Below are 27349 nucleotides of genomic sequence, written 5' to 3'. Positions count from 1 at the left end.
CTTGAGACCTGTCATATAGACAAGTCCTCCAGGAGTCTTTTGTTTCATTGTCATTACCACCAGGGGACCAAATATCTTTCCAACTAGAAGAAAAGTTGGTACAGGGAAATTCATAATCTCTATTAGAGGTACCTAATTTCAGATCAGTAAAGAACCCTTAACTGTGTGCAGTTTTGTTGCTTATATCCTTCTGAATCTATTTTCACGAAGGAGGAACATGATGGTGCTCATGGTTTTTAAAGGATCCAGAATTTATAAATCTCTAAGCCATAAAAAGACTCTTTGGAATTTAGAAATCTAGATTCCATTGCCAGCTCCAACAGTGCTTCCTCACATCCGACCACAATGGGATTCTTAGTTTCTTCATCAGAGCATGGGGTTTTAGTGATGAAAGAACCAACTCTGGACACCGCCAAGAATTTACTTTTAATTTATTGAGGTAGTGTACTGGTATAGCCTCACTATATATTGTACTGTATTGTAAGACAATCTATTGTAAACTATACGACAACTGATAAACTACGCCTACTACCATTACTCTTATTATTGTGATTTTGATGATTGCTAGTACTTCTCTGTCCCTCTGGGAGAGCCCGGCAAGCTACTGAGAGTATCGCGCCTGCAAGGCAGAGCCTGGCAAGCTACCCATGGCATATTCGATATGCCAAAAACAGTAACAAGTCTAACAATGGAGAAGTTACTGGTGCCCACTGAAGCAAATTAATGAACAACTGGATGACAGTGATACAGTGATACAGTGATTGTGACTTTGATGATTGCTAGTACTTCTTCTGCTACAACCTACCACTATTGCTGCTGCTACTTCTATTATTATTACTAATGATTGTAAAAGAGGAAGAAGTGTTGTACAGTAAATATGTCAACCATTCATTTCCTGCCTCGGTACCTACAGAATATCAGGAACAGTAGACTGAGAAACAGAGGTATTAGGTTCTGGTGCCATTTTTGTCAGAAATACACCTGTGACAAAATTTCCCCAACCAATACCTGCCTGGTTTCGAATGTTTTTGAGGATGAAAGAAGATCATGGGAATGTCAGTTTCTGAAGGTCTCAAAGCTCAACACAAACCCTAAGTATAGGTAAATTTGCAATGAAACACTCAAAATGTCCTGAACTCTCTCTATCGAAGAACGTCCAATGCAGTTCTTTTTCACTGGAAAGAGGAAATAAGCAAGGGGCTGGAGTGATAGCACAGCAGGTAGGGTAGGTTGCCTTGCATGCGGCCAACCTGGGTTCGATTCCCAGCAATCCATATGGTCCCCCGAGCACTGCCAGGAGTAATTCCTGAGTGCAAAGCCAGGAGTAAACCCTGAGCATTGCCTAGTGTGACCCAAAAAGCCAAAAAAAAAAAAAAGAGGGAAGAATAAAGGCTCTTTGGGTTGGTTTGCAAACTGAGTGAGTCACCTGCAACGGATGATGGCTCCGGAGCAGCCTCGAGAGAATATGGTCTGAGAGTCAGACTGAATCGAAAACCTAGTTCCTGTCACGAGCTTGGACTCCAGAGCCCTTTCCAAGTTCTTTCCCAGATTTCTCACTTTAGACTTGTTTCTGCAAAGCAGTGCTTTGCTAACTTGGTCATACTCTTGGTAACTCTTCCCTGCCTTTGTCCTTCCCCCTTAACCACTGCAGTTTGAATTCTGTCTCGTCCACTCCTGGAACAGTAAATGTTTGCATCCTTAGCATCTGTAGATGGCTAAGCCGGTTGAGCACATGCTGGTCCTTTTCCTTGAGCTTTTTGCTGCAATGTGACCCCTGCAAATCTTTCTCTCCATTTCATGCTCTTTTTTGGCTTCTAAAAATACACCCCTCTCCCTGTGTTCATCCTTCATCTCTAACTCCTCTTCCTTCATTTCCTGCAAGCACCTGGTTTTCTCTTGACCATAACCTCAAAGTTCATAACAGCTTGATGCCTGGCCCTTCTCTTTTCTCTTTGCTGTCTCTTCCAAGATCACCCGATGAGCATTCTTGGCTTCATTTCTTTCTCTATTTTAATGAGTTCCAAATTTTATGCCCAGCTCATATATTTTGTAAATGTTCAGTTAATGTTAGTTGTCTTCCCTTCCACTTTCTTTCTATTGTCTTTCTGAAGAAAGTGCATCTGTGTCTTATCAGATCTATAAATTGAGTATTCCAAGATGGCAGGACTCATTAGAGTTCAGCCCTTATAAGAAATTGTATGCATAGTTGTTCTTTGAAACAAAGTTGGCTGCCAGGAAGGGACAATGAATCCTTGGAATCAGAAGCCATATGCATATTTTGCTGTGACTTGGGATTCTCTGAAAACAGCCAGGGAAGTTAACCTTGCCCTAAAGCTTAGCCTCAGTAAATCCTATTTGAAACTATAGAAACCAATGTTGATAAACATTTAGCATTTTATGCTCTTCATTTGCCATAGACCCCTTAGGCCAGATTCTGGAGAAGAGATGTTCGTGAGATGGCAAGTTAACTCAACAGTAACTGACAATCGACTCTTCTCTCTCTGAGTGGGACCAGGTATAGAGCTATTTCTCTTCTTAGCAGAGAGGGCCCATATAATGGACCATTTGACTCCATTGTGTAGACTATCCATATAAAGGAGTCTTTGACTCCTTAAACTGTCTGTTATTGTCTGATTTTTCTGGAATAATCCGTACTGCTAGTGTCCCTGGATGAGGAGCTGGTGGTGGCAGGGTTTAGTGACAAGATGTTAGCATTATTCACAGTATTAAAAATCAGGGTTGACAGTTGAACCTTCTTACTGTTCATGAGAATACTGTTGATAATTGTGATGTAAGAATGAACAAAGGGCAAATATAGTCTTTGCATTCGTGGAAATCACATACACACATATACATAGTCGGGGCCGGACAGGAGAGGGAAGAAGATGATGGAGAGGAGAAAGAAAATGAGTAGGCAGTTTGAAGGGTGTCGGGACAATTAATTCGAAGCTGTTTCGGGTGGGGAAGCTTTCATTTGGAGGTAGAACTTGAGCAGAACTCTGGATGAACGAAGAGTGGAAGGAAACGATGTGTGAAGATTGACGAACAGCAAGTCTGCAGAACTTGCTTGAGCAGCAGCCAGCATGGTTGGCTGACGGACATGCAGTCAGAGCCACTGGGCTAGGATGGAAGGTAGTAGAGGACACATATTGTAGCCAGGGGCCCCAAAAATGTGGTTTATAGGAGGTAGCTGCATGGTAAGGACACTGGACTGCACTCAGCATTTAGATTGATCGGAGGGGCACACACATTTGCCTCCTTAAAAGTAATCACTTGAGCTCCTCCAGGACTATAAAACCAACTGTTCGTGGGAGGGCGGAAGGAGGAGCCCGGTAGACGGTGCCAGATTTCCAACCCTGAGCAAGTCACTGTCCAATGAGGAAGCAAATGGGGGAACCAAGTCTCTTGAATTTCTCTCTCTGGGACATGGTGCTCACTCTTTACCTCCCCGAGGGCCTCACTTAAGGTTTTACAGCTCTCTCTCTCTCTCTCTCTCTCTCTCTCTCTCTCTCTCTCTCTCTCTCTCTCTCTCTCTCTCTCTCTCCCCTCCTCCCTCCTGCTTTCCCTGGGTTTATCCTGTTAGTCCTTTGAGACAACCACATTTTCTTGATCTGATGTATTTTGCAGATTTCTTTTGCCTCTTTGATTTCCATAATCCCCCCAAGGACTTGTTTCATAAAATGAACTGGGGCCCATATATGCTCGATTTTACAGCACATTTACAGCTTTCCATGAAACATTCTCTAAATACCCCTAGAGAAAGAAACAAAGAAGGGACAAGAACACATATTAAGAATATATAGTATATTTGGTCCAAAAGCAAAAAAAAAATTATAGTATGCTTGGCACTGTGCTTACAATTGTGTTACGTATATGTACTTGTACATATGTATATACATGCATGTGTTTATGTATACATACAGACACACATATATAAATATATGGAATCTCATTTATTTCTGGATAGTGAAATGAGAATCATAAACATCTCTTAGGCTTCAGTCCTGAAGATTGTTCTTACTTTTTGTTCTGCTCTTCTGGGGCTGGAGCCATAGAGCAATGGGCAGGGAACATGCAAGCTGCTGACCCTGGTTTGATCCCTGGCACCACATCTGATCCCATGAGGTCCACCAGGAGTAAGCCATGAGCACCCACCGGGTTCACCCCGAAAAAAGACAAACATACATACACACACATACACACACATTCTGACCTCCTGTTCTCATACTCATATTGTTGCCTGGGCCTTTTTTTAAAAATTTTTTATTTTTTAACTTTTTTGCTTTTTGGGTCACACTCAGCATTGCACAGGGGTTACTCCTGGCTCTGAACTCAAGAATTACTCCTAGCAGTGCTCGGGGGACCATAGGGGATGCTGGGTATCGAACCTGGGTCAGCCACATGCAAGGCAAACGCTCTACCCACTGTGCTATCACTCCAGCCCATGTTACTGGGCCTTTATCCTACTTCATCTGCTGGACCTTGTCACTTGTCATCTGTTGTTCATCGATTTGTTCAAGTGGGTGCTAGTAATGTCTCCATTCCTCCCTGTCACGTGCTAGAGTAGCCCAATGGTCTGCTCACTCCAGGAACATGAAGAGCCTCAAACCGTTCATTCAGAGTCTTGATGGAAAAAGTCTGACCATCTCACAGGTGGGCAACCATGCGATCTTTTGACATCCCGTGGAATCCAGTCAGTAACGGCTCTAGTCCCACGGTCATCTCTAAATGGCATTACATGTCCAGCCCATCTGATTTTCAATGCCTCGGCAAACGATACAGAGTCCCTGATTCTTGGCTGTCGACAGAGGTCCGAACTCCAGATTCCTTCTCTCACTTGAGTGAAACGTGATACTCCAAGCATAGCTTTTTCAGTTTCTCTTTCAGATACCCAAATAGCATTCTCATCCTGTTTTTGTAGGGCCCAGGTCTCTGAGGTGTATGGTAGTGCAGGAAGAATGGTGGAGTCGAAAAGATGTGCCTGGAGCCGGAGGTTCTTCATCCTCTTAACTTCTTTGACACTTTTGAGGGCGTTCCACGCTGCTCTCTTCCTCCTGTGCAGTTCAGGTGTGAGGTCGTTTGTCATGTTGAGTTCTTGATCTAGGTACACATAATTGTGCTGCATTTGGAGATATTTGTTCCATTCCGGGCAAATGGAACATCAGGAACTAGTCCGTTTCTCGTGAACATTGTTGTGGTAAGATTCAGCTGCAGTCCAACCTTTCCACACTCACGGTCAAAGTCAGCCAACATTCATGCAGCTTGGCTAATGTTTGGTGTTATGAGAATGATGTCATCAGCAAAGCAGAGGTGGTATAGTTGCCAACCGTCTATCTTCACTCCCATTCCTTCCCATTCCAGTTGTTGCATGACATTCTCGAGTGTGGCACTGAAGAGTTTCGGTGAAATGGTGTCACCCTGCTGAACCCCTCTTTGTACGTTGATGATCACTTCTTTGTAGAATGGTGAGATCCTGGTGGTGAAATCGTAATATAGCTCACAGAGGATCCTGATGTATTGGGTTTGAACACCCTGTTTGGCTAGGGCTTCGATGACCGTGTCAGTCTCAACAGAATCAAAGGCCTTCTTTTAAATCAATGAATGTTAGACAGAGTGGCATCTTGAACTCTGGCGAAACCTCAATGAACTTGGTCACCATGTGAATATGGTCCATCGTGCTGAATCCTTTTCGGAACTTGTCTTGCTCGCATGGTTGTCCTTCATCTAGTGTTCTTCCAATCCTATTCAGGATGACTCGAGTGAATAACTTGTAGATGATGAACAACAGGCAGATCCTGTGATGGTTGCCGATGTTGTGGATGTCTCTCTTCTTGTACAACAAAATGGTCCTGCTGGTTTTCTATTGGGATGGAACCTTGCATTCAGATAGGTAGCATGTGAAGAGCCAAGCCAGTGTATTGACGAGCACTGGTAGCAGATTCTTCAGGTGTTCGGGTCTGACCTTGTCTGGACCAGGTGCTGTACTTCTTTACCAATGAAATGGCATGTCAGATTTGGAAGGGAGGATGTTGGGAGTGACATATCCATCCTGCGGAATTTGGTATGTGGGCAGGTGGGCATGGCTATCAAAGAGATCCCAGTAGAAATCGTGCATAACCTTTTTCATTGCCCTTCTGGAAGATGTGATAGATTCATCAGGACATTGGAGGGCAGTCATCTTGGTTTTATAGTTGGCGAAGAGCAGGCAGGTGTTGCGAATGCTTTTCCTGACTTCTGCCACATCGACCAACACTGCTGCTCTTCTCTCTTTGAGGTCTTCCTTTATCACTTTTCTGCACAGCTTTGCGAGCTTGGATGTTAGCTTGTGGTTGCCTGAGGCCTGTGCCAAGCCACGTTGGCGAATGAGTTCAAGAGTTTCTGAAGACAGGCAACTTTTGTGGCTTTCTCTCTCTCTGCATTCCTCACACAATCATGGAGGTGCTAAACCAGTTTAATCATATTCCTCCTCGATGTTGTCTATGAGGGCATCTTCCCATATGCTGGACCTAAGATCTATCAATTACATGGTTCATCACTTTATCAGCAAATATTTTCTTAAGCTTCCGTAAGCTAGAGCAATCAAGAACCTATCTTAATACCTTTGTCCACTAGGGTTTGACAATCACAGTACATTCTTGGTGGCTCTGGGGTTTAAAATGTTTTCTAAACAAAAATAAGGAGAGACTGTGATGCCATCCTTTGGCCTTTGCTTTCCATGCAAGGATTATAGAATGTTCAAAGGTTGAAGGATCTCCCAAGTATGAGGAGATAATATTTGAAAATAAATTCTACCTTTTCTACTTCTCAGAATGTTACCAGGATCATAGCTCAGTACCTGGCACATGGTTGGAGATTGGGGGAGGGGGTACAGAAATTGGACAAAATTCTGGTCCTTTTTGCTGTCTCCACCTGTGGTATGTGTCAACATGCCTGGGTCTGATCAGTCCAGAGATCCACCCTCTGACAACCCCATGCCACAAGCTGGGGACACATACAGCTAGGAAGGTCTATTCCATTATTCTGTTTAGGGTCTATATCCATTCCTTTTGTACTGTTATATCTATGTGGTGAGCACCTCATCAGGTAAGTTAGATCTAGCTCTTTCCAAGAAAGAAATCATAGACCTATACATAGAATAAAGAGACAGTGAATGTATACTGAGACATTCATCTGTTTGACTTCGACTCTTGAGTAGTAGATACTATGTGCCAAGCTCTCTACTAAACCCTGAAGAGATAATGTCGATGGTTCATCTTCGTGTTTAACTTTCAGAGGAGGCCAGAGACATTTAACAAGTAAATAGGCCCAAAAGTAAGTCTATGATTGCTAGGTCTGATATAAAAAGAAACTAATTGAGTTTAGCAATAGACTTGCTGGGGAAGATAAAGTGGTTAGGAAGGATAATGGAGGGACAATTAAAATCTTCAAGAAAAGGGGGCTGGAGCGATAGCACAGCGGGTAGGGCATTTGCCTTGCACGCGGCTGACCCGGGTTCGATCCCCGGCATCCCATATGGTCCTCCAAGCACCGCCAGGAGTAATTCCTGAGTGCAAAGCCAGGATTAACCCCTGAGCATCTCTGGGTGTGACCCAAAAAGTAAAAATAAATAAATAAATACATGAAGAAAATAAAATCTTCAAGAAAAGGAGAAATCCATGCAAAGTGAGAGAGGGAAAAAGACTCTTGTCTTGGGGGCTCATTGACTTGAAAATCTCAAATAGAAGGCAGAAGAGTTGCTTTTAGGCCAGGCAAGGTGAGATTTGGTACTGGGGTAGAGCCTTTGTCACCCAGAACTTTAAAAACCAAGGGAAGATGTTGGATACCACATAGGAAAATAATGTACTCACTATTACTACCAAAAAAACACTCTTTGTTCCCAAACCAGAGAGTCTAAATTTCACTGTCAGATTCTAACATAGGTGATAAGGACAGGTGCCATTCCAGTCTTTGACGATGCCTGAAGAAGTCAGAATCATACTCCTTTCCTCCTGTGAGACTGAGCTCAGAGCTAACACATGACTGCAATGTGTTCATAAAAGGGAGGCCGGTCCGAGAGTGGCCTCCAGGAGATACCTATCAAAGATGAGCCCTGAAGGATGAAGGCTGGCAAGGAAGACAAGAGAGAAAAATCTAGGGGCAAAGAGCAGAGTAGGAATGCATTCAGATTAAAATGTGCATATTGGGGCTGGAGTGATAACGCAGCAGGTAGGGTGTTTGCCTTACATGCGGCTGACCCACGCTGCTCGAGTCCCAGCATCCCATATGGTCCCCTGAGCACCACCAAGAGTAATTCCTGAGTGCAGAGCCAGGAGTAATCCCTGTGCTTCGCTGGGTGTGACCCAAAAAGCAAAAAAAAATTTTTTTCAATAATAATAAAATAAAATGTGCATATGATACACAAAATAAATGTAATGTGCTTAGAGTGTGGTGTATGCAAGGTAGAATGAAGTTGTATTAATACAGTATGGAGAGACAGATGGTGAAGATGGTGAACCAGGCAAGTAAATCTATGCTTTATTTTGGATACAGTGAGAAAGAGCCACTCAAGGACTTTAGGTAGAAGTGAGACTCATACTTTTAGAAGAGTTACTCAGGAAAAAAACAAAGGTGTAAGGAACCTAGTTAGGATAAAATTTCAAGCAAGGAGATGTTAGGAGACCAGTGCTCTAATCCAGGTCATTGACGATGGCCTGAATAAAGTGGTAACAGTGGGGCAGGAGACAAGGTGCCATTTAGAGGAATATTTAGGGCAGCTGATTGACAGGTCCCGGGGAAGAACTAAATTTGGGAGCTTAGGGAGAAAGGAACTAAAACGGATTTCCACTGTATCTGCCCCAGGATGGTCGCTCAAGCAGCTGTTAGAAGCGAAACCAGCTTCCGTTAAACTAAGAAACACTCATATTATCAGGCAAAAAGAATCTCTGTCTGTCTAGCAGACTTTTTTTTTTTAAAGTGGAGGTGCCTTTGCATATCCGAGAAGAAGCTTATATTTAATGGGTGGCAGATGTTGCAATGAGCAGCAGATTTGGACATCCGTAGCCCTCCATGGGAGTGGGAGCCCGTTAGAGGATAGGGTCACCCAAGGGTTTGGACAGAGTGCGAAGAGGGCCAAGGGCAGAGCTCTAGGATACTCAGATGCCCAAAGGACAGAGGGAGAGAACCAGCCAGAGACGAGGTAAGAAAATCTAAAGGTTTTTTTGAAGGGCAGAAGAAAAATCAGAAGAGCTAACACAGTATAAAATGAGAGAATTTGATTCTGGGAGAGCAGAAAGGGTCATTGCCACCAACAAGGCATCGGGTCTCTCAGAGGAAAGCGTTTCTGTAGAATGGGGCAGCCAGATGCACGTTTCATGGGACAGCGGTGAAGACCTGGAGACAGGCAGTAGGGAAGCTTCTGCCCAGAACTTTCTCTTACTCCCACAAAGGGTGCCAGTGTCTGTTCGGAGAACATGTGATCTGATTGGAGTTTTGAAAGTCTGTTCACCATATTTGTGGGCAGCCTATGAATCCAGATAATTAAATGACTTGGAAGAGACTAGAGACTCCACAGGTGCTGTCTGCATCTAAGGCTGTAAGCAATAAAGTTGGAGCAGAAAATAAAAAAATAAAAAGTTTCCCCGACTTGGATATTTTTTTAAGCTAGAAATGAATTTCTTATGATGGGAAGGGAATTATTTATCGATCACCTATCATTTTATAGCGCTCAGAACTCCAAAGTTAATCTTCACAGCAGCCTGTAAGGGAAAAGCATTAACTCTGATTGCAAAAACGTAAACTGTGCTTGGAGAGGTTTGGAGGACCTAATCGCCCCGCTGGTATTTGGCAAAACCACTGGGTGATTATTGAAACTGTTCTTTTCTTCAGAGGCAACAGGACAAGGGCAGCAAGAATTTCTCCCTCTGAGGGAGGATATATGAGCCTTGAGCGCAGGAGAGGGAGGGAGAACGATCCGCCTGGAACAGTTAAGATGTGATTCTCCAGTTGGAAGGGGGCAGACCGCCCTCGTCTTTGAGAGGAATTGATAAAACATACAAATGAAACAATCCGACCTCCCCCCCCACACACACACACACCAGGCATTCTGCAAGGTTAAAATTATGTGAATAATGATGTGCATTTGTTATTTTAATGTTTTCCAAGTGCATTTAATTTAGAATGATATACTCAGATAGCACACGTGGTAAGGTATAATTGAAAAAACATGCAGGAGAATGGCTGGATTCAAAGAATAAACATACAGCTGCGAGGAGGTTAGAAGTCAAAGGGGAAAGCACATGTCCCATCCCCCAGAGGGCTCATTAGTGCCTGAGTGACCATCTATGTAGAGACTAAATGAATCTCACTGTTTGTGGAGACCCACGGTAAATGAGATAATGATGAATCAATAGTTATTAGGCCTATTGGTGCTTATTGACCCTGCTGTCTGAAACTAAGTGCCCTACCCAGAGATTCCTTGAGAGGCAAATGAAAAGATCTATAGACGTGCACTTCTTTTTTTTTTTTTTTAAAAAAATGCCATTTCTGTAAATGTTGTGATGCTGTTTTGAGGTGGTACATTGCCACAAGTTGTGTAGACTTCTGACTTTAGACGCCAAAAGATGCTTCATGGCTTTTGTTAGAAATTTGGTTCCTAATGGACCAAGAGTGAAGAGAGCTGGGGAGAAGAGAATCATGGCATGTGATCATATTCTCCCCAGCTGGATGATCTGACACCCCCGTTCCCCACCCCCACCCTCCCTTCAGTGAAGCCTCAGGATTTGCTTTCCCTGTATTTTTGCAGGACCGTGCTCAAACAAAAGTGTGCCTGTCTGGTTTTGACCCATGGTTCCACCATGGTCATACAGAAGAACCATTTGGTCTTAGCTAGGTCGATTCACCTCCTTGCGTGTCACCTCAGCAATGAGATGCTGATGGTGGATATACGGCTTCCCGGGGCTTACAGAAAGCCTGACACTTCCAGTGAGCCCAACTGATGTGGCAGTTCATCAAACTGGGGTTAGCAAGCCTTTTCCCAACAATGTTGTCATCCTCCTGTGATGCAGGGCAAAATACTTTGATGATTGGGAATGGGGTGGTCACAACAAGAAGCAAAGAGATGAGCAGGTAGGTAGGGTCAGGTAGCCCCCACCTCCACTAGGTACACGTCACACCTGCAATACGGTCACATGACTGTAGATGCTTTTGTTTAGGTTTTGCTTCTCTCTCTTTTTCTGTATTGGACTATTATGGACATTTTTTCACTTGATATAAAATTTTGAAATCCACGGCTCACTTGTACCTTTCTTTGTTTCTTTTAACTTAGTTTACAGAGGTTTGAGGAACTTCCTGAGATCCATGGAGACACTCACTGGGCCATAACATTGAAGGAAAAAAAAATCTCATTCCATTTTTATCTTATGTATGGGGGGAGGGGGGATTGTGTCTGGGCCACACCCAGCTGTGCTCAGGGCTTACTCCTGACTCTGCACTCATAAAGCATCATGGAGATGCTTGGGTAATCATATGCTATTCAGGAATCGAACCAGGGTTGGCTACATGTTAGACAAATGCCGGACCTGCTGTACTATCTCTCTAACCTCCAGTGCATTTTAAAACATAAATAATAAATACTTGTTATCTGGCGTATTACAGTGTCCCTTGGATATTGGTGTTTTCCTACTTCTTTTTCCTGCCTTTTTTATTTCATTATTAATCTTTAAAGCCTTCCTTCCAAGGACCCCAGTAGGAAAATGGCATGAATGTCAACCTCTGGTACAACTGATTTATTCTGAAATCATTGAGAATGAAGCATATTTAAGGGCGGGGGGGTGCAAAATCCCCAGTGTTAATCTCAGCACCGTGCAGTGAGTTTTAACCCAGGGATGTAGGAAGTGCTGTATACTCATTAGGAAAAGCTGAAGTTGAGAGTGCTTGGGTCACTAGCTCATGTTCCTCAGTGAAGACAGACGAACCAAACTCTGAACACAAAACCACTTCTGCTCTCAAGCATGCCATCTCTGTCTTCCTCTCAGCTGAGCCTGCTATGACTTGAAGGAGATCGATCATTTGACCTCCCAGTTAAACACAGGAAGAAAGAGTGACTTATCAATGCAAAAAAATAAAATAAAATAAAAAATAATGCAGAATCATTTGATGAATTTAGGTTGGAAATCAAATTCCCTAGCTCCTGTGATCCTGCTCCACTCCATTCTCTTACTTTCCTTAGCAAACCCCTCACCCCAGTCTAGAAACTAACATTAGTCATTCCTTGCTATTTCATCATGATTATTACAATTTGGAATACAGATTTTTTATATATCCTTGACATGTGTATAGCATTGTACAATTTACAAAACACGGTATCTTCACATCTGTCGTCTCCTTTGATCTTCGCAATGACCCTGTGAGGTAAGCTGGACAAGGATTATGGTATCTGTTTTTACAGATGGAAAGAGAGTGCTGCAGGAAGGTTGAATAACGTTATCCTGGTTCCAGGAGCACCAGGGTAAAGCCATTCCCTGAGCTGGTCTTGATTCCAGATCACCCCCGTTCTCCTCCAGCACGTGGCACCTACTCTTTAGCGACAGGACAGTGGAGTCCTAGAGTGCCCTGCACTGGTTTCCGTGGGGTTGGGGTCATTTCTGTGCAAAAGCTTTGGGGCACTCCGCGTACTCTCTAGATCTGATGTGAAGTACAAATGGCTTCTTCCTGCAGAACAGTTTGCTCCCTGGTCCTGCCCCCACCCGCCCCCACCCCCGCTTTTAAAAACAAAATTCTCTTCTCTTCCAGATGCCAGAACGTGTATGCGTATTTGAACAGTCACCTGGATCTGATTGAGAAGGCTCAGCCTGTGGGTTTCCTCACTGTTGATTTACATGTTTGGCCAGATTTCCATGGCAACCGGTCTCCCCTTGCAGATCTGACACTAAAGGGCATGGTAAGTCACAGCCAGTCCTTGTGGGAAGGTGAGGGTGGGCCAAGGGGTTACAAAGCTTGGAAGAAGCCAAGGGAGGAGAAAAGAAAAGAAGGAAAATAAACAAGCCAACAGCTCCATGGACCAGTTGCAGATGCTTTTGTGCAGGCTCTGGCTGCCATACCACCCCCCCCGAGGCCCCCCCCCCCCCGCCACACACACACACATCCCCCCAAGAGGCTCTGCTGAAAGTTATCATTGTTTCTGAGCCAACCTGGAGAGCCTCAAAAGCAGTAATTCTTACAGTTTACTACGACTGCCTCTGCCCCATGAAGTGGTTGGAAGGCATGAGCCTCTGCCTGGGTCATTTGTACATTGACATCAGTCCATAGCATCATCTTTTCCGTCTCCAGCCCTTGGTCACCTGGTAAATACGTGGTAAACATTGCTACCCTTGATCCTGCTTGCCATCGCTACACATATGCCTGAAGCTCTGAGTCAGGATGTTAAGACGCCACACTAACGCTGTGAGGACTTCAGATTACATTGCAATACGTGCAAAGTACAAGTAACAACTTACAGAGGCAGGCGCATGGGGTCTTGTGGACTGTGAGTTATTTCCAGTGCAGAGATCCTGGGTCCTTCTTGTAGGGGCCAGGATGAAGTCGATGGGACAGTTCATCACCAACAAAGCGCTGATAGACTGCCATGACAGCCCAGGGAGTGGGTGGTCGAGAATAGGAGAGCCGTGGAGAACACCACCGCTTAAGGATGATTGAGGCATGTTAAGCCTAGAGAATTCAAGCTCAGCTCCAGGCCTCAGAGGACAGAAGAGGCCACAAGCAGTAAGGAAGTCAGAATTCAGGAAGAGGTCAAGGCCTTGAGAAGCATGGTGCAAGGACAGTTAGGGCAGGCCTTCCAAAGGGAGGCGGAGGGTGAGCAAGGCAGGTGGGCGCATGCAGGGGCCTGCTGACGTGGAGGACTTGAAGACACCAACGGCTATGTTCTTGTGACGAGCCTTATTGAGAATATCTTCGATATCTTTACAATGCCAACAAGAAGGCTTGGTCTTGATTTTCCTTGCCTACTTTAAGAAAAATAGAAATATCAAACATGGTAAAAGTTATGCCTGGAGTCCTTGAAGTGTGCCCTCACAACAAGAAATGAGCTCGGCCTCCTTATTTGGTCTGTAGAAACAGGAGAAATGTCCGGAGAGGACCATGTGTCCACAGACTGCAGCTGGAGAGCTTACAGTGAGGTTTGCATTTTGCTGGGTGCAAGCAGTGGCTCGGATATAGTGGCAAAAGATCAGTGTCATAATCAAGATACACGTATCAACTCAAATATTATAGACATTTGAAAGGCCACAGCTGAGAAGTGAGACGTAAGGAAAGCAAGGTGATAGAGTAAGCTGGCCCTGATTCTCGTGTCTGTCTTTGGGACCCCTCCTTGGCAGAATCAGGGTACTCAGCTTCAGCTCCAGCATGGCTGTTGCACTGAGTTTTGCAACAAAAATCCAAAGAGTTTTGTATGTTTCTTCAATCCTGATGTCCAAAGATATAAAAATTTCTAACATAAGGAGGGTCTCATAAAGCAATCCAAATGCAATGTAATTTCAAAAGAACATATGCTGGAGTGATTTTGAAGGCTGCCTGACTCCTTAGAATATGTGTCCTCATTAGGATAAGGGTGTATTTTATAACTCTTGTTAAGTTTGGGTTTCTTTTTAAAAAAGTTATTGTATAAGTATATATCACATAGCACATGGTATTTCTTTTTTAATTTTTTAAATTCAGTTACCATAAGATACACAGTTACAGGCCTGGAGCCACAGCACAGCGGGTAGGGGTGTTTACCTTGCACATGACTGACCCAGGTTCGATTCCTCTGCCCCTCTCAGAGAGCCCGGCAAGCTACTGAGAATATCCTGCTCACTCGGCAGAGCCTGGCAAGCTACTCATGGCATATTCCGTATGCCGAAAACAGTAACAACAAGTCTCACAATGGAGACGTTACTGGTGCCAGCTCGAGCAAATCGATGAACAACGGGATAACAGTGCTACACAGTTACAAAGTTTTTTATGATTGGATTTCATTCATACAATGTCCCTTCACTAGTGTACATTTCCCACCACCAATGACCCCAGTTTCCCTCCTGCCACCAACAACCCCCCTCCCCAAGCCTGCCTCTATGATACGACACTTTTTCTTCTTACTCTCTCTCTCACTCTTTTCTCTCTCTTTCCTTCTGGACATTATGTCTTGCAATACAGGTACTGAAAGTTTAACCACATATTTCTTAGCAAAAAATTTTGCTGTGTAACCATCCTTGGGTGAGTTTGTCCTTGGAGTGGGCATTGCTTGTATTTGTCACAACACTGGAAGGATGAAGCAACCTGCCTAAGAGAGAAAAAAGGAAAATTGGGCCTAAAATTTTCCCCTCTGTCCCTTAATCCATTTTGGTATAGCATCAACATAATCACCCTGTTACCCATCTATTTCCACATTATCCTTTGTCAGTGCTTCCTGTGACTACCATCTCCAGCCCCGACTCAGTAACTATTTGGTAGTGATTCTGTGCTAAGCCTGTCCTTCTAACATACAGTGAGGTCCAAAAATGTTGTATTTATGTGGCATGATTCAAGAGAGGGAAGGGAGGAGTCTGTGAAATGTTAGGTCTTCCTGCAACTGTAATTGTCAGGATAACTCGCAGAGGTCAGGAATCACGTATAATTTTGTTCTTTTGGCTTCTAAATTGCTTCTCATTCATGCTGAATGCTTATTGGTGATTGATAGTCAACATGGAGATAATCAAGAGATCATTTATTGCCTTAGAAAAGAATAAACAGTTTTTTCATACTAAGTGGATTAGATTGCTAATGACTCTTACTATCCAGATAAGCATTTAACACTGTTATTAGGGCTCTCATAAACTAGGATAAGAAGCTCCCATTGTTGTATAATTATGCTTATCAATTCATTATTGTTCGCAATTTGGTTCTGTACGAGTTGGTCGGGTGTAATTAGACATAAATCCAGCTCTCAGAAATATTATTGTGTTGTTATAGAGAGCAGGCACACAGTGGGGATACAAGGACAAGCCCACATGCCACTTTGTTCAGGGATCCAAAAATGCTTGGAAGGGACCCAAGGGGTAGTACAGGAGTTAAAGAATTTGCCTTGCATGTGGCCAACCCAGCTTGATCCCAGCTCCACATATGACCTCTTGAATCTCAGCAGTGAGGCAAGAACAGAGTCAGGAGTAAGCCCTGAGCACCACTGAGTGAGCCAACAACCCCCTCCACATACAGAGAGAGAGAGAGAGAGAGAGAGAGAGAGAGAGAGAGAGAGAGAGAGAGTTGAAATGTAAATTATAATGTCAACTTTGAAAATTAGAGTGACATTCGACCAGAAAAGTGGGATTGGGTAGGTTTTCCAGATTCTAAAAGACTAGACTACCATATCTGAGGAATATTAAGAGAATTTTTTTTTTCGCTTTTTGGGTCACACCTGGCCATTCTCAGGAGTTACACCTGGCTCTGCACTCAGGAATTACTCCTGGTGGTGTTGCAGGACCATATGGGATGTCAGGAATCGAACCCAGGTTGGCCATGTGCTAGGCAGACTCCTTACCTGCTGTTACTATCACTCTGGCCCAAGAAATATAAAATTTAACATAGGAACACAGTAAAAGCCCAACCTTGGCAGAGTTTGGCCCTTTCTACCTTCTGCCACAGTGCTTAAAAATGCAAAGTCCATGGACCAGAGCAACAGTACAGCAGGTAGGGCTTTTGCTTGCATGTGGCTCACCTGGGTTTGATTCCCGACATCCTCTATGGTTCCCCCAAGCACCGCCAGGACGGATTCTTGAGTGTAGAGCCAGGAGTAATGCCTGAAAACAAAACAAATATATTAAAACATGCAAAGTCCCTTTAAGATCACGGGGCTGTGATCTTCAGGGTTTTGTTTTTGTGTGTTTTGTTGGTTGGCCTTGTTTTCTTTTTTTCCTTTTGAAAGAATTCCTGAGGAGGAATTCTGGGAGTTTAATTTCCCAGAATTCCTTCTCAGCCAGACCATAGCTTTCCTTTCAGTTGAGTGTGTTAGGAAACTGCTGGCCCAGAGAGCAGGAAGCCCATGGGTGGACTGGGGAATCCTTACTCACGGGCAGGCATGGGAACCGTGGTGGCCAAGCCTTGGGAGGAGTGCATGTCACTTCTTTAGAAAGGTAGGAAATTGGTGCTTGGCAGTTCCCAACCCAGAACCTGTCTAGGCTCATAACAGGGGGCTGGTTGAAGGAGCAAATTCAAGTGAAAAGGAGTGGGGCCCAGAGACCCCCTCATGTGACCTGCCTGCTGGGAAACACCCTCTCTAGCTCTCCACTTAGAATACAGTAGAAAACAGAATCAAGTGAGTCCCAAAGGAAAAACGATCTGCATACAGAACGATCTCTTAATTATTTACTACCAACACCAAAGGAAAACTATTAAAAACTTCCTGGCCTATTCGATGGAATGGCTTTAAAGGCATATCTCTGTGAAGCCGAGCAGAAACTTATTAAAGGAAATACATCCAGACGAAAAGTCCCGAGAATGAGATGAAAAGTTTGCGATTAAAGACAACTTAAAATTGTGAAACTGGTAAAAGTCCTGCAGGAAGGTCACATAAAGCATTATTCTCAGTGAAGAAAATAATGATTGGAGCAGACATCAGATGTCGCATATATTTTAGATTTATTGGAAAACCATTTTGAGAGTAGGGCATTGGGATGATTTATTTTTTTAAAGAAAAGTTCAACAGTGTGCTCAGGTCAGAGACAGGCACCAAATGAGTGCCTTCTGGTGAAGCGATTATTTCAGTCTTCACGTGTCAAGCGAGGAATGAATAGTGGCTGCCCGAGTCCTGAAGCCAAGGAACAGCAGGGCTCAAACAAAAGCACAAATCCTGAGCTTCCAGCTGTAGACCCTGAACTTCACAAAATGCACCAAGAACTATATATGGGAGTTTCTGGTTTAACCTCAAACCCCACTCCTCAGCCCTGCCTCTGAGCCCTGATTCTGACCGCTGCAAGTGTCACTCCTCCTTCCCTCCCTCCCTTCCTTCCTTCCTTCCTTCCTTCCTTCCTTCCTTCCTTCCTTCCTTCCTTCCTTCCTTCCTTCCTTCCTTCCTTCCTTTCTTTCTTTCTTTCTTTCTTTCCTTTCTTTCTTTCTATTTCTTCTTCTCTTCCTTCCTCCCTTCCTTCCTCCCTTCCTTCCTTCCTTCCTTCCTTCCTTCCTTCCTTCCTTCCTTCCTTCCTTCCTTTTTCTTTCTTCTCTTTTTCTTTCTTTCTTTTTCTCTCTTTCTCTTTCTTTCTTTCTTTCTTTCTTTCTTTCTTTCTTTCTTTCTTTCTTTCTTTCTTTCTTTCTTTCTTTCTTTCTTTCCTTCCTTCCTTTCCTTTGGGTCACACCCGGCGAGTCGCAGGGGTTACTCCTGACTAACGCACTCAGGAATTACTCCTGGCAGTGCTCAGGGACCATATGGGATTCTGGGAATCGAAACCAGGTCAGCCGCATGCAAGGCAAATTCCCTACCTGCTGTGCTATCGCTCCAGCCCCCCATTTTTTATTTTTAATTTTTGTGGAATATAAACACTTTTTTAATGGTAATATATGCTTCTCCCATTCTTCCTTATTCTCTGCTCCTTGGATTTAAACTTGAACCCTGCCTCTTCAGTAGTTGTTCTAGTTTCCTTCTCCCTCTCACTCACTCAGATTTCAAAAGTAATCACCCCTCCAGGTTTGACCTGACTCTAAACCCTTTCCCTGTAGGTGCCCCCCCCCTTCCTAAGCAGAAACAGGGCACAACCCAGGAATCTTTCCATTATGCACGATAGATTCATTTTCTTTTGTTCTGGTAACTGCTGGCTTCATGCCCTATGACTGGTTGTTTCATTTTTCTTTTGGTGGGGTGCAGAATTGACCTGGGCTGAAAGGAGAGAGAGAGAGGTTGCCAGGAGGGGAATTTTAATAGTGAGCCTGGACCAAGTGACCGTCTATGTAAACATTCCTCTTCTCACTTGATCAGTGAACCCCAGAGAGATAGGGGCTGCATATAAGATACGGAAAAGAAACCAAATCATTTCCATAGCATTTAATGCTGATGGTTCAAAGTTCTTTAAAACTGTAAAATAAACAAATAAATAAATAAAAACATAAAAATTCTGCTTAGCTTTTAAAGAAACATGCATGGCCACCCATAAAGCCAGATGAAGCTAAATACCCACCAATCTGGAATGATTACATGGTTTCGACTTTTTTTGTTGTTTTTATTTTGAATGGCTGGTTTTACCATTTCTACCACTGTGACACTGTAAGGGAACCCACGCTTCTGAAGTTAGTCATGTGTTTGCACCCTGGCTCCCAAATGGACCTCTTGTGTGAACCCTGAGGTTAGCTCTGTGATGTCACCAACAGAAATGGCACAGAGTTCCTTGCAGGATCAGTGTTCAAATCAAATGGGGGGAGGGGTGATCATGCAGTAGAGACGCAGCACCAGCCAGTGCTTTTGAATCTAAAGCTCTGGTCGCACAAGCAGCCACTTCTGAGCCCTCCCCCATGGCCCAGGATCAACTGGACTCACCAATCACAATGGTGACTAACCATGGACCACCAGCTGAAGAAGCTGAGCTATCACTTATGGCCATCACAAAAAAAAGTTCCACCCAGCTGGAGTGGTTAGACTTGGCTGTACTTCTCTGGCCTCTACTCCATTTCCCCATTAGCATGGCAGAAACTCACGTGTTTGGTGCCTTACAGAACCGTTAGTGATGATGAAATGTTGAGAGTCCTTGCCTCCTTGTCCTGTTCCTAGCATCCCATTGATAAGACCTCTGATTGGTTTTGCTTTGTTTTGTCTCTTGTGTTTTCTAATTGTAATTACTTTTTTTTTCCCCCTAAAATACCCATAAAGTGAATCACCTTCAGGCCACGATGAAGCGAAATACCCACCAATCTGGAATGATTGCATGGTTTCAACTTTTTCTCATTGTTTTTATTTTGGATGGCTGGCTTTACCATTTCAACCGCTGTGACACAGTTGAGGGAGCCCAGGCATCTGAAGTTAGTCATGTGTTGATCATGAGAACATACCACAGTCAGCCCTGGTAGAAACGTGCTTCCTCTGCTTCCTTTTGAAAATGCAGCACTATCCAGAATGCAGAGCTACTGTCTTGGACAAGCTCTTTCTAGTAGAAAGCCAAATGTCTTCCGTGCTGCCAAGCGTTGAGTGCTACACCAACAGTAACTCCAAGCAGACACCAAGCGAGTGTGCTCATGGATATGTGGGAGCCTCTGGGTGAAACAAATAAAAATTTGATCTGCAAATTTTCAGATCCGGGGGCTGGAGCGATAGCATAGCGGGTAGGGCGTTTGCCTCGCACGTGGCTGACCCGGGTTCGATTCCCAGCATCCCATATGGTCCTCTGAGCACCGCCAGGAGTAATTCCTGAGTGTAGAGCCAGGAGTAACCCCTGTGCATCGCCAGGTGTGACCCAAAAAGAAAAAAAAAATTTTTCAGATCCGTTTAGGCGTGGCTAAGGGGGGGGCGGGGAAGGTGAGCAGGGGTCAGTGATTCAGGTGCTTATTTGCAAGAAAGCTGGAGAAACAGGTGCCTGTTGCCTTGGCTTCCTCTAGTGGGAAAATGACTACGGAAGCCCATGAGCAAATAAAGGCATCATTGGAGCAACATCTTAATCGGCCTTGGAAATAGCGGGACTCTTGGGCATCAATTTGTTGATGTTTTGCTGATGTTTTTTGCTGTTTTCTGTAAGCCCCTTTTTTTTCCCCCATACTTTTTTATTTCCTGAGAAAAGTTGGATTCTGTAACCCAGCTTAATGCCTTCAGTGTCACTGAGCTGCTTTTCGGGGGTAATATTTTCTTATTGACAGACCTATTTGACCAGCTGGTACTGTGTTTTAAAATAGTACCATTTTATACGGGACTACAGTGTACCAGGCACCATGATAGATGCCTTCGTGTGTCATCAACTGCCACAGTCACCCCGCAGAATAGTACTGTTGCCCCATTCAAAAGGAATGGAGAAACTGAGGCTTTGAAAAACTGTGAAATTTACTCAGAGGAGCAAAGAGCCAAAAAAAAGAAAAAAAAATTAGAACTTTGGAGATTCAAACCAAGACCACTAATGTTCTTTGGAAGAAAATAGATATTTGTGTTTTGCTCTCAAATGTAACTGCCCTGTTTCTCCTTCATCTTGGGAGCTTTATAAATTATATCAGAGAACTATACTTGTCTTTATTTCATTTTCCTTGTACACAAGGAGTAAAACTTGGAGGGTGGATAAGGAAGGAATGACTTCCCCCCAATTCCCCACCATTCATGATAGTATATAATGAAAAAGAGTTGTGAATTAGGTAGAAATCTCAGAAGATCCAAGATATAGATATTGGTAAGAGTTAAGGGCAGAGGAATAAAAATGCTAAGAATGGGGTCCATGCTGGTTAGCAAACCTAAGACAGGGTTTTATATGTTAGTGATTGAGGGTCAGGACAGTTGACCAGAAGAACTTTATGATATTGAAACATAAGCCCATTACAGTGATTCAGAACCAGCAAGGACAAAGGTGTGACGATTGTTTGGAAGATGACAAATGAACTTATATGGTAAGGAGTTCATCCACGGAATAAAATTTTGAGGAGAATACCAATCAATCATCTACTTGCTCCCTGTATATTCATTATCTCTTGCTACCGTGATGAGTCATCACAAACTTGGAGACATGTATTATCTCAGAGTTCTATTGTCCAAAAGGCAGAAATAGAACCGTAAATTCTCACTGAGGGGTTCTGGGAATATTCTGCTACCAAATGTCTCAAGCTGTCAGCCACCTTCATTTCCATGCTGAGAAGTCTGGCCCCTGGCTGAGGGTCAGCCAGTGATCCTCAGCCCCTAAGGCCACCTACCTTCCCAGCCCCTACCTCCAGCTTCAAGTCAGCAAGGCAGATACTCAAACTTTCAGCCTCTCTGATTCTTCTTCATCTTCTCACCTTCTACGGCATCTCTTGGCCATCTCTTCTGATGCTACTTCTAAGGGCTCATTTGATGACATTGAGTCCAGCTGGATAATTCAGGGGCATCTCCCTTCTTTGAGATTAACTCTCCAGCCAATCTTAAAGTGGCTTCTGAGAGCCACTTTCCAGTTTCCCACTTTCTCCAGAGGCTTCCCACAACCCCCTCTCTATGACTCTCGCACCTGCAGGATCCCATTAATGCAGCCTTTCTCAAGAGGTGGGAGGTACATAAGGTCCCCCAGATGTCCCCAGAATATTCTGAGGAGATCACAAGTGAAAAATCACATAAATAGGAAGCCACGGCATGAGACTAGCGGGCCAAGAGGTAGGAGAAATGGGGGACCCATAGAAATGAAACAAGGTTAAAAGAGAACCAGGGCCGAAATAGGTTGAGAAACTGCTTTAAAGCAGTGTTATAAATATTTTATAAAAATAAAAACAAACAAAATTATTTTGGGGGGAGAGCGGACTCCTGGTAGTGTTTGGGTATACAGTGTGGGGGATTGAACTAGGGTCAGCTGCATGCAAGGCAAGTGCCTCAACTCCTGTCTCTCCAGCCACTAGATCAGTGATTTGATTTGTGTTTGGGTACCAGGAGCAAGACTCTTGAGGGAACATCTTTAGGACTGTGCCCATCACATTATGTGGGCACAGATACCGACTTATCTCAGATCTAGGGGAGTTCAAGCTTCATCCCTAGCATGCCCTGAAACTTCTAACTGTTGTTGGGGAGGTTTGTCCTCTTCTCAGTTCCAGGCTGCCCGAGAGCCACTTTTCAGTTTCCCACTTTCTCCAGAGGCTTCGTACAACTCTGTCTCTGTCCATAATCTCCCTCATTTGATCACTATTGGTCTACCAGTTCCACCTTCATTACCGATCAAATATTGGGTTTTTTTTTTTCTTCCTTTGCTTTCCAAAAACCTTTCAAACAATTCTCCAGAGCTTTGGATACCCGACCCAGCTCTGATGACCCTAGAAATTCTCAGGGCTGGGAATCCTGCTTTACAAATTTTTGTAATTGTTAGGGGCCCAGTGAGAATCTACTTTGTGTCCCCCTTTATTAAAAATGCCCAATATATAATCATTTACACCCATGTAACTTCGTGGAAGAAAAAAATTGGCTAACTCAATTACTAACGCATTTGTTAATCTCAGCTGTTAGAGCTTGTAAATCAATAAGTAACGGCACTAAGGTTTAGGACAATCATTCCCACGATTCATTGTGCAATAGAAAGTTGCTTAAAAATGCAAATTGCTGGCCCCACACCAATGGTTTGATAAATCTGGATCCCCGAAGCTCTGCATTTAATTAGGATCCTAGGGGCGAGCGAAGGTAGGCCCAAATTTTCAGCTAGAGTAAAGGCAAATTCCAGGTGAGACACTTGTCTTCCCTGATTACAGAGTGAAGGGAAGCACGTTGACTTATGGGCTAAGGCTCCTTCGTGACATCCCAACAAGTGAGTTCCTCACTGTCCTATCCTTGGGCCTCATCAGGGATACATTGCGGCTCCTCGTTCTGGAACTTTCCAGCCCTGGTGCTAGGAAAGTCTAGGAAAGATTTTCTGCCCCACTCTCTTACAATTTGGTCACCCTCACTAAGGCCCATAGCTTACCAAATGACATACTTTGTTGCTACATTCTCGTTAATAAATAGGTTTAAACTCTGTAATTCAAGAGAAATGGAAGGGACACTTATTATCAGAAGAAAAGGAAGTGGAACATTTATGAAGTTCTCCCCCTGTAGTTGGCCTGACAGGTAGCCAGCTTGTGTGGAGTGGGTATTGTCTGCGGAAAAATCAGGATACTCTACAAGTGAGATTTTATCACATATATCCCTGGGCTTTTGTTGTTGTTGTCACAGTTTTTCATGATTTTTTTTAATGGGGGCAGGGGCATCATATTGAACGTACTTGGCGGTCCTCAAAAGCTATTTCTGGGGGCCGGAGCGATAGCACAGCGGGTAGGGCGTTTGCCTTGCACGCGGCCGACCCGGGTTCGATCCCCGGCATCCCATATGGTCCCCCCAAGCACTGCCAGGAGTAATTCCTGAGTGCAAAGCCAGGAGTAACCCCTGAGCATCGCTGGATGTGACCCAAAAAAAAAAAAAAAAAAAGCTATTTCTGGCTTTGTGTTCAGGAATGATCCCGGGTGGTGCTTGCAGGACCAGATGCAGCACTGGGAACCAGACTGGGCGTGGCTGTGTGCAAGACTAGTAGTGCCTTATCTTCTGTACCAGCTCTTGGATCCCCTTAAGTTTATCATTCCTAATTTTTTTAATGAAGGAAAAATGTTGAGACTAAAAATGACAAAATTCACATTCTCATACAGCCATTTGAAGGAACATCAAGACCCCTGTGTCTTAGTCCAAAACTCATTTTCTTTCCATCCACCCATACTTCTCTTGTAGCTCAAAAATTTGCAGTTTGGCACTTTATGGGTTATTGGAATTGTTGCTGCTTACATCTCTTTGACCACCATATGCTGCTCTTACACATCACTAAATATTCATGTGTATTCTTATAGTTCTCTTGCTTCCCCAGTAGCCCAATGAAGATGTGCTTAACACTGCAGCACTTCCACAGGTCTTTCTGAAACATTTCCCTGCATTACCCAAACATTGGGCTGGAGCAATAGTATAGCAGGTATAGCTTGCATGTGCCCGGCCCCAACAGTAAGGAGCTTGGAGTTAGGTAAGTAGATCCATTGTCAGGCACTGTGCCAGGTATCCTGGCCTGGTCCACATCACAATAGTGACCAGAGACAGCCAGCTTCCAGGAACTATTTCTGGCAGGGCTCTTGAAGCTCTGATGCAGTTTGCTTTTCCAGGAAAACAGGGGCAAAGTTAACATGAGGCATCATTCACACCTTATGACCTTTCCCCAGGGCCCCTGCAAGCTGTGCTGCTGGGGCCTTACTCCAACCCAGAGAGCATACAAGCCTATTTACTCTGCTCCCTTTTAGAATTCATCTCTCATGCATGACTTTTGCATTCCGTCAACCTGGTGAGGGGCGGGGGGCAGGGGTGCTTTTTCTAATTCACCCTTGGATCATTGTGGAGGCAGGGGGCTACTGCTTCTGAGTGTAAGTGCAGAGGTGGTGGGAGGGAATGGACAGAAACATGGAATGGGAAGAGGAGCTGGACTAGAAGCCACCGTCCACTGCTCTTGCTCCTTCTTCCGGTGTTCTTTCTTCCTGTATCCTTTCTCCTTCAGCCAAGAGTAAATGAGATATTAAATAGTGCCCACTGTCAGTTTATCACTGGATCACCTCTGTTGCAGTGAGAGCAATAGAGGAGTTTCTCTGACTGCCCAATTATTTGCCCATAAACGTACTCAGCAGGTAACCCTCCTGAATTCAGGAAGCTTAAATGGGTCACCCAAATAGCTGGAGCATAGGATGCCCAGTAAGGAAAGGCATTGCAGAGGTCTAAGTAAATGGGGTGACCCCAGGGGAAAAAAAGTGGAAAGAGAAGGTATTTTCACATGTGGAAGAATATGAACTTGTTTTTAGTGATTTATTGTTGTTGCTTATGTTGAAGCCAAACCCCACGGGCTCAGGGCTTGCTCCTAGAACTGTGTTCAGGGATCACTCCTGGCGGGCCTTAGGGGAGCCTGTGTGGTTCCGGCCAATGAATAAACCCTGTGCTATCCCTCTGGCCCAGAGAATAAATTCTAAACTGGGGTGACCTGATCCACTTTGCACTTGAAGACAATCCTTAGCTCCTTGGTAGGGAGGAAAAACTTTAGAGATGGGGAGATGAGCCCAGGGCTTCTTCAGTAGTTAGGAGGGACCCGACATGACCTGGATTTAGGAAGGGAGATTAAAGAGAAGGGAGTTGAGACTGATTAACTTGGGAAGAGAGTCAGGGAAGAGCTCTCCCTGGTGTCTGGTTGGTGAACAGTTCCTGTGTCTATAACTAGTCAACACTGACCCAGAATCACGGTAGGGGTGAGGCGTGTCTGGAACAAAGATGGTCAGGGTCCTGGGAAGACCTTCAACTCTCCGGTTTTAATGTAGACTGCATGTAACCTCATTGAACTTAGGCCCAAGTAAACACAAGTTTAGTTTACTAACCCTTGACCTTGTTTTCTGATGTTATTATCTAAAGCAAGAATGCCCACAAAATTCAGATGAGGCTTGAAGGAAAATTATCTCGAGAATGCTTAAAAAAAATGGGGCCACAACCCAGAGTATTGGGGGTAGGGCTCTAGTGAGGAGGATTAATCACAGGCCTTCCTACATGCAAGGCAGGTGTTCTACTACTTGATCCATCTCCCTGCTGGTCTGGAGATAATATCTGAATGAATGGAAGATCAAAAGTGGGGACTGTGTGGGGTAGGGTAGCAGGGGATTGGTGGGGGGGGGGGTCTTGATGTCCTCCACATCCGGTATCCTGTTCAGTTCCTTAATTTCTCAGAGAATGATATATCCCACATAAGCATGTGGATCCCATTTATTCCCTTATAGTGCTGCATTGGAGGCTCTTTCAGGGTCAGGGGAAAGAGACCCATCATTGTTACTGGTTTTGGCATATGAATACGACAGAGGGAGCTTGCCAGGCTCTCCCATGTGGGCAAGAAACTCTCAGTAGCTTGCCAGATTCTCTGAGAGGGAGAACTAGGCTATAAAAATATAAATGTTAAATATACTTAAATATTTATATATATTTAAAGAAGGAAGTTCTTTTATCACTATTCTAAATAAGAGAAAAACATATTACTGTATAAAATCATTTATATATGTAGGGGCTAGAGTGATAGAGTGATACATCAGGTAGGCTGCTTGCCTTGAATGAGGCCAACCAAGATTTGATTCCTGGCAACCCATATGGTCCCCTGAGCACTGCCAAGAATTATTCATGAGCTCAGAGCCAGGAGTAAGCCCTGAGCATCACTGAGGTGATTCAGGAACAACCAAAGATATTTTTTTTAAGAAAAGAAAATCACTTACAGGAGCACATTAACAGCCATGATCCAGAGACACAAGTGAATTTCAGAACAAAGCAGCTCACTGCAGAAATGTCTCTGGACCTTGTGCCAGGCTGATTTCACCAGGGTTCCTCAGATGGGGGCAGGCGTTGTCCCTCTGCCTGTTCCAAATGAACCCCACTGGTATTAAAAAAAAAAAAACCTTTTAGATGCAAGATGTTTATTTCCATGCAAGGATATATTAGATGCTCTTTTTCTAGGATTATTTTTATCACTGTTTCATCATGCCAGACATTTTCTTTGAGGTAAGAAGGGGCTGGAGCGATAGCACAGCGGTAGGGCGTTTGCCTTGCACGTGGCCCACCCGGGTTCGATTCTTCCGCCCCTCTCGGAGAGCCCAGCAAGCTACCTAGAGTATTTCGCGTATGGCAGAGCCTGGCAAGCTACCCGTGGTGTATTCTATATGC

At 44.2% G+C, this 27349-nt stretch overlaps 1 protein-coding gene across 3 annotated transcripts in view; it reads left to right on the top strand.

Annotated features, from left to right (window-relative positions):
* Positions 1-27349, top strand: part of FGGY (FGGY carbohydrate kinase domain containing) — a 459128-nt gene that overhangs the window by 329788 nt on the left and 101991 nt on the right. For all 3 annotated transcript variants that reach the window (XM_004607300.2, XM_055140354.1, XM_055140355.1), the window contains one exon: positions 12769-12916. In XM_004607300.2, coding sequence (XP_004607357.2) covers positions 12769-12916 — 148 coding nt within the window. The remainder of the gene's footprint in view (positions 1-12768; positions 12917-27349) is intronic.

The sequence above is a fragment of the Sorex araneus genome, chromosome 5 (assembly GCF_027595985.1).
Source record: "Sorex araneus isolate mSorAra2 chromosome 5, mSorAra2.pri, whole genome shotgun sequence".
Classification (NCBI taxonomy): Eukaryota; Metazoa; Chordata; class Mammalia; order Eulipotyphla; family Soricidae; genus Sorex; species Sorex araneus.
Note: the sequence above shows the minus strand (reverse complement) of the source record. Positions and strands in the feature narration are given on the sequence as shown.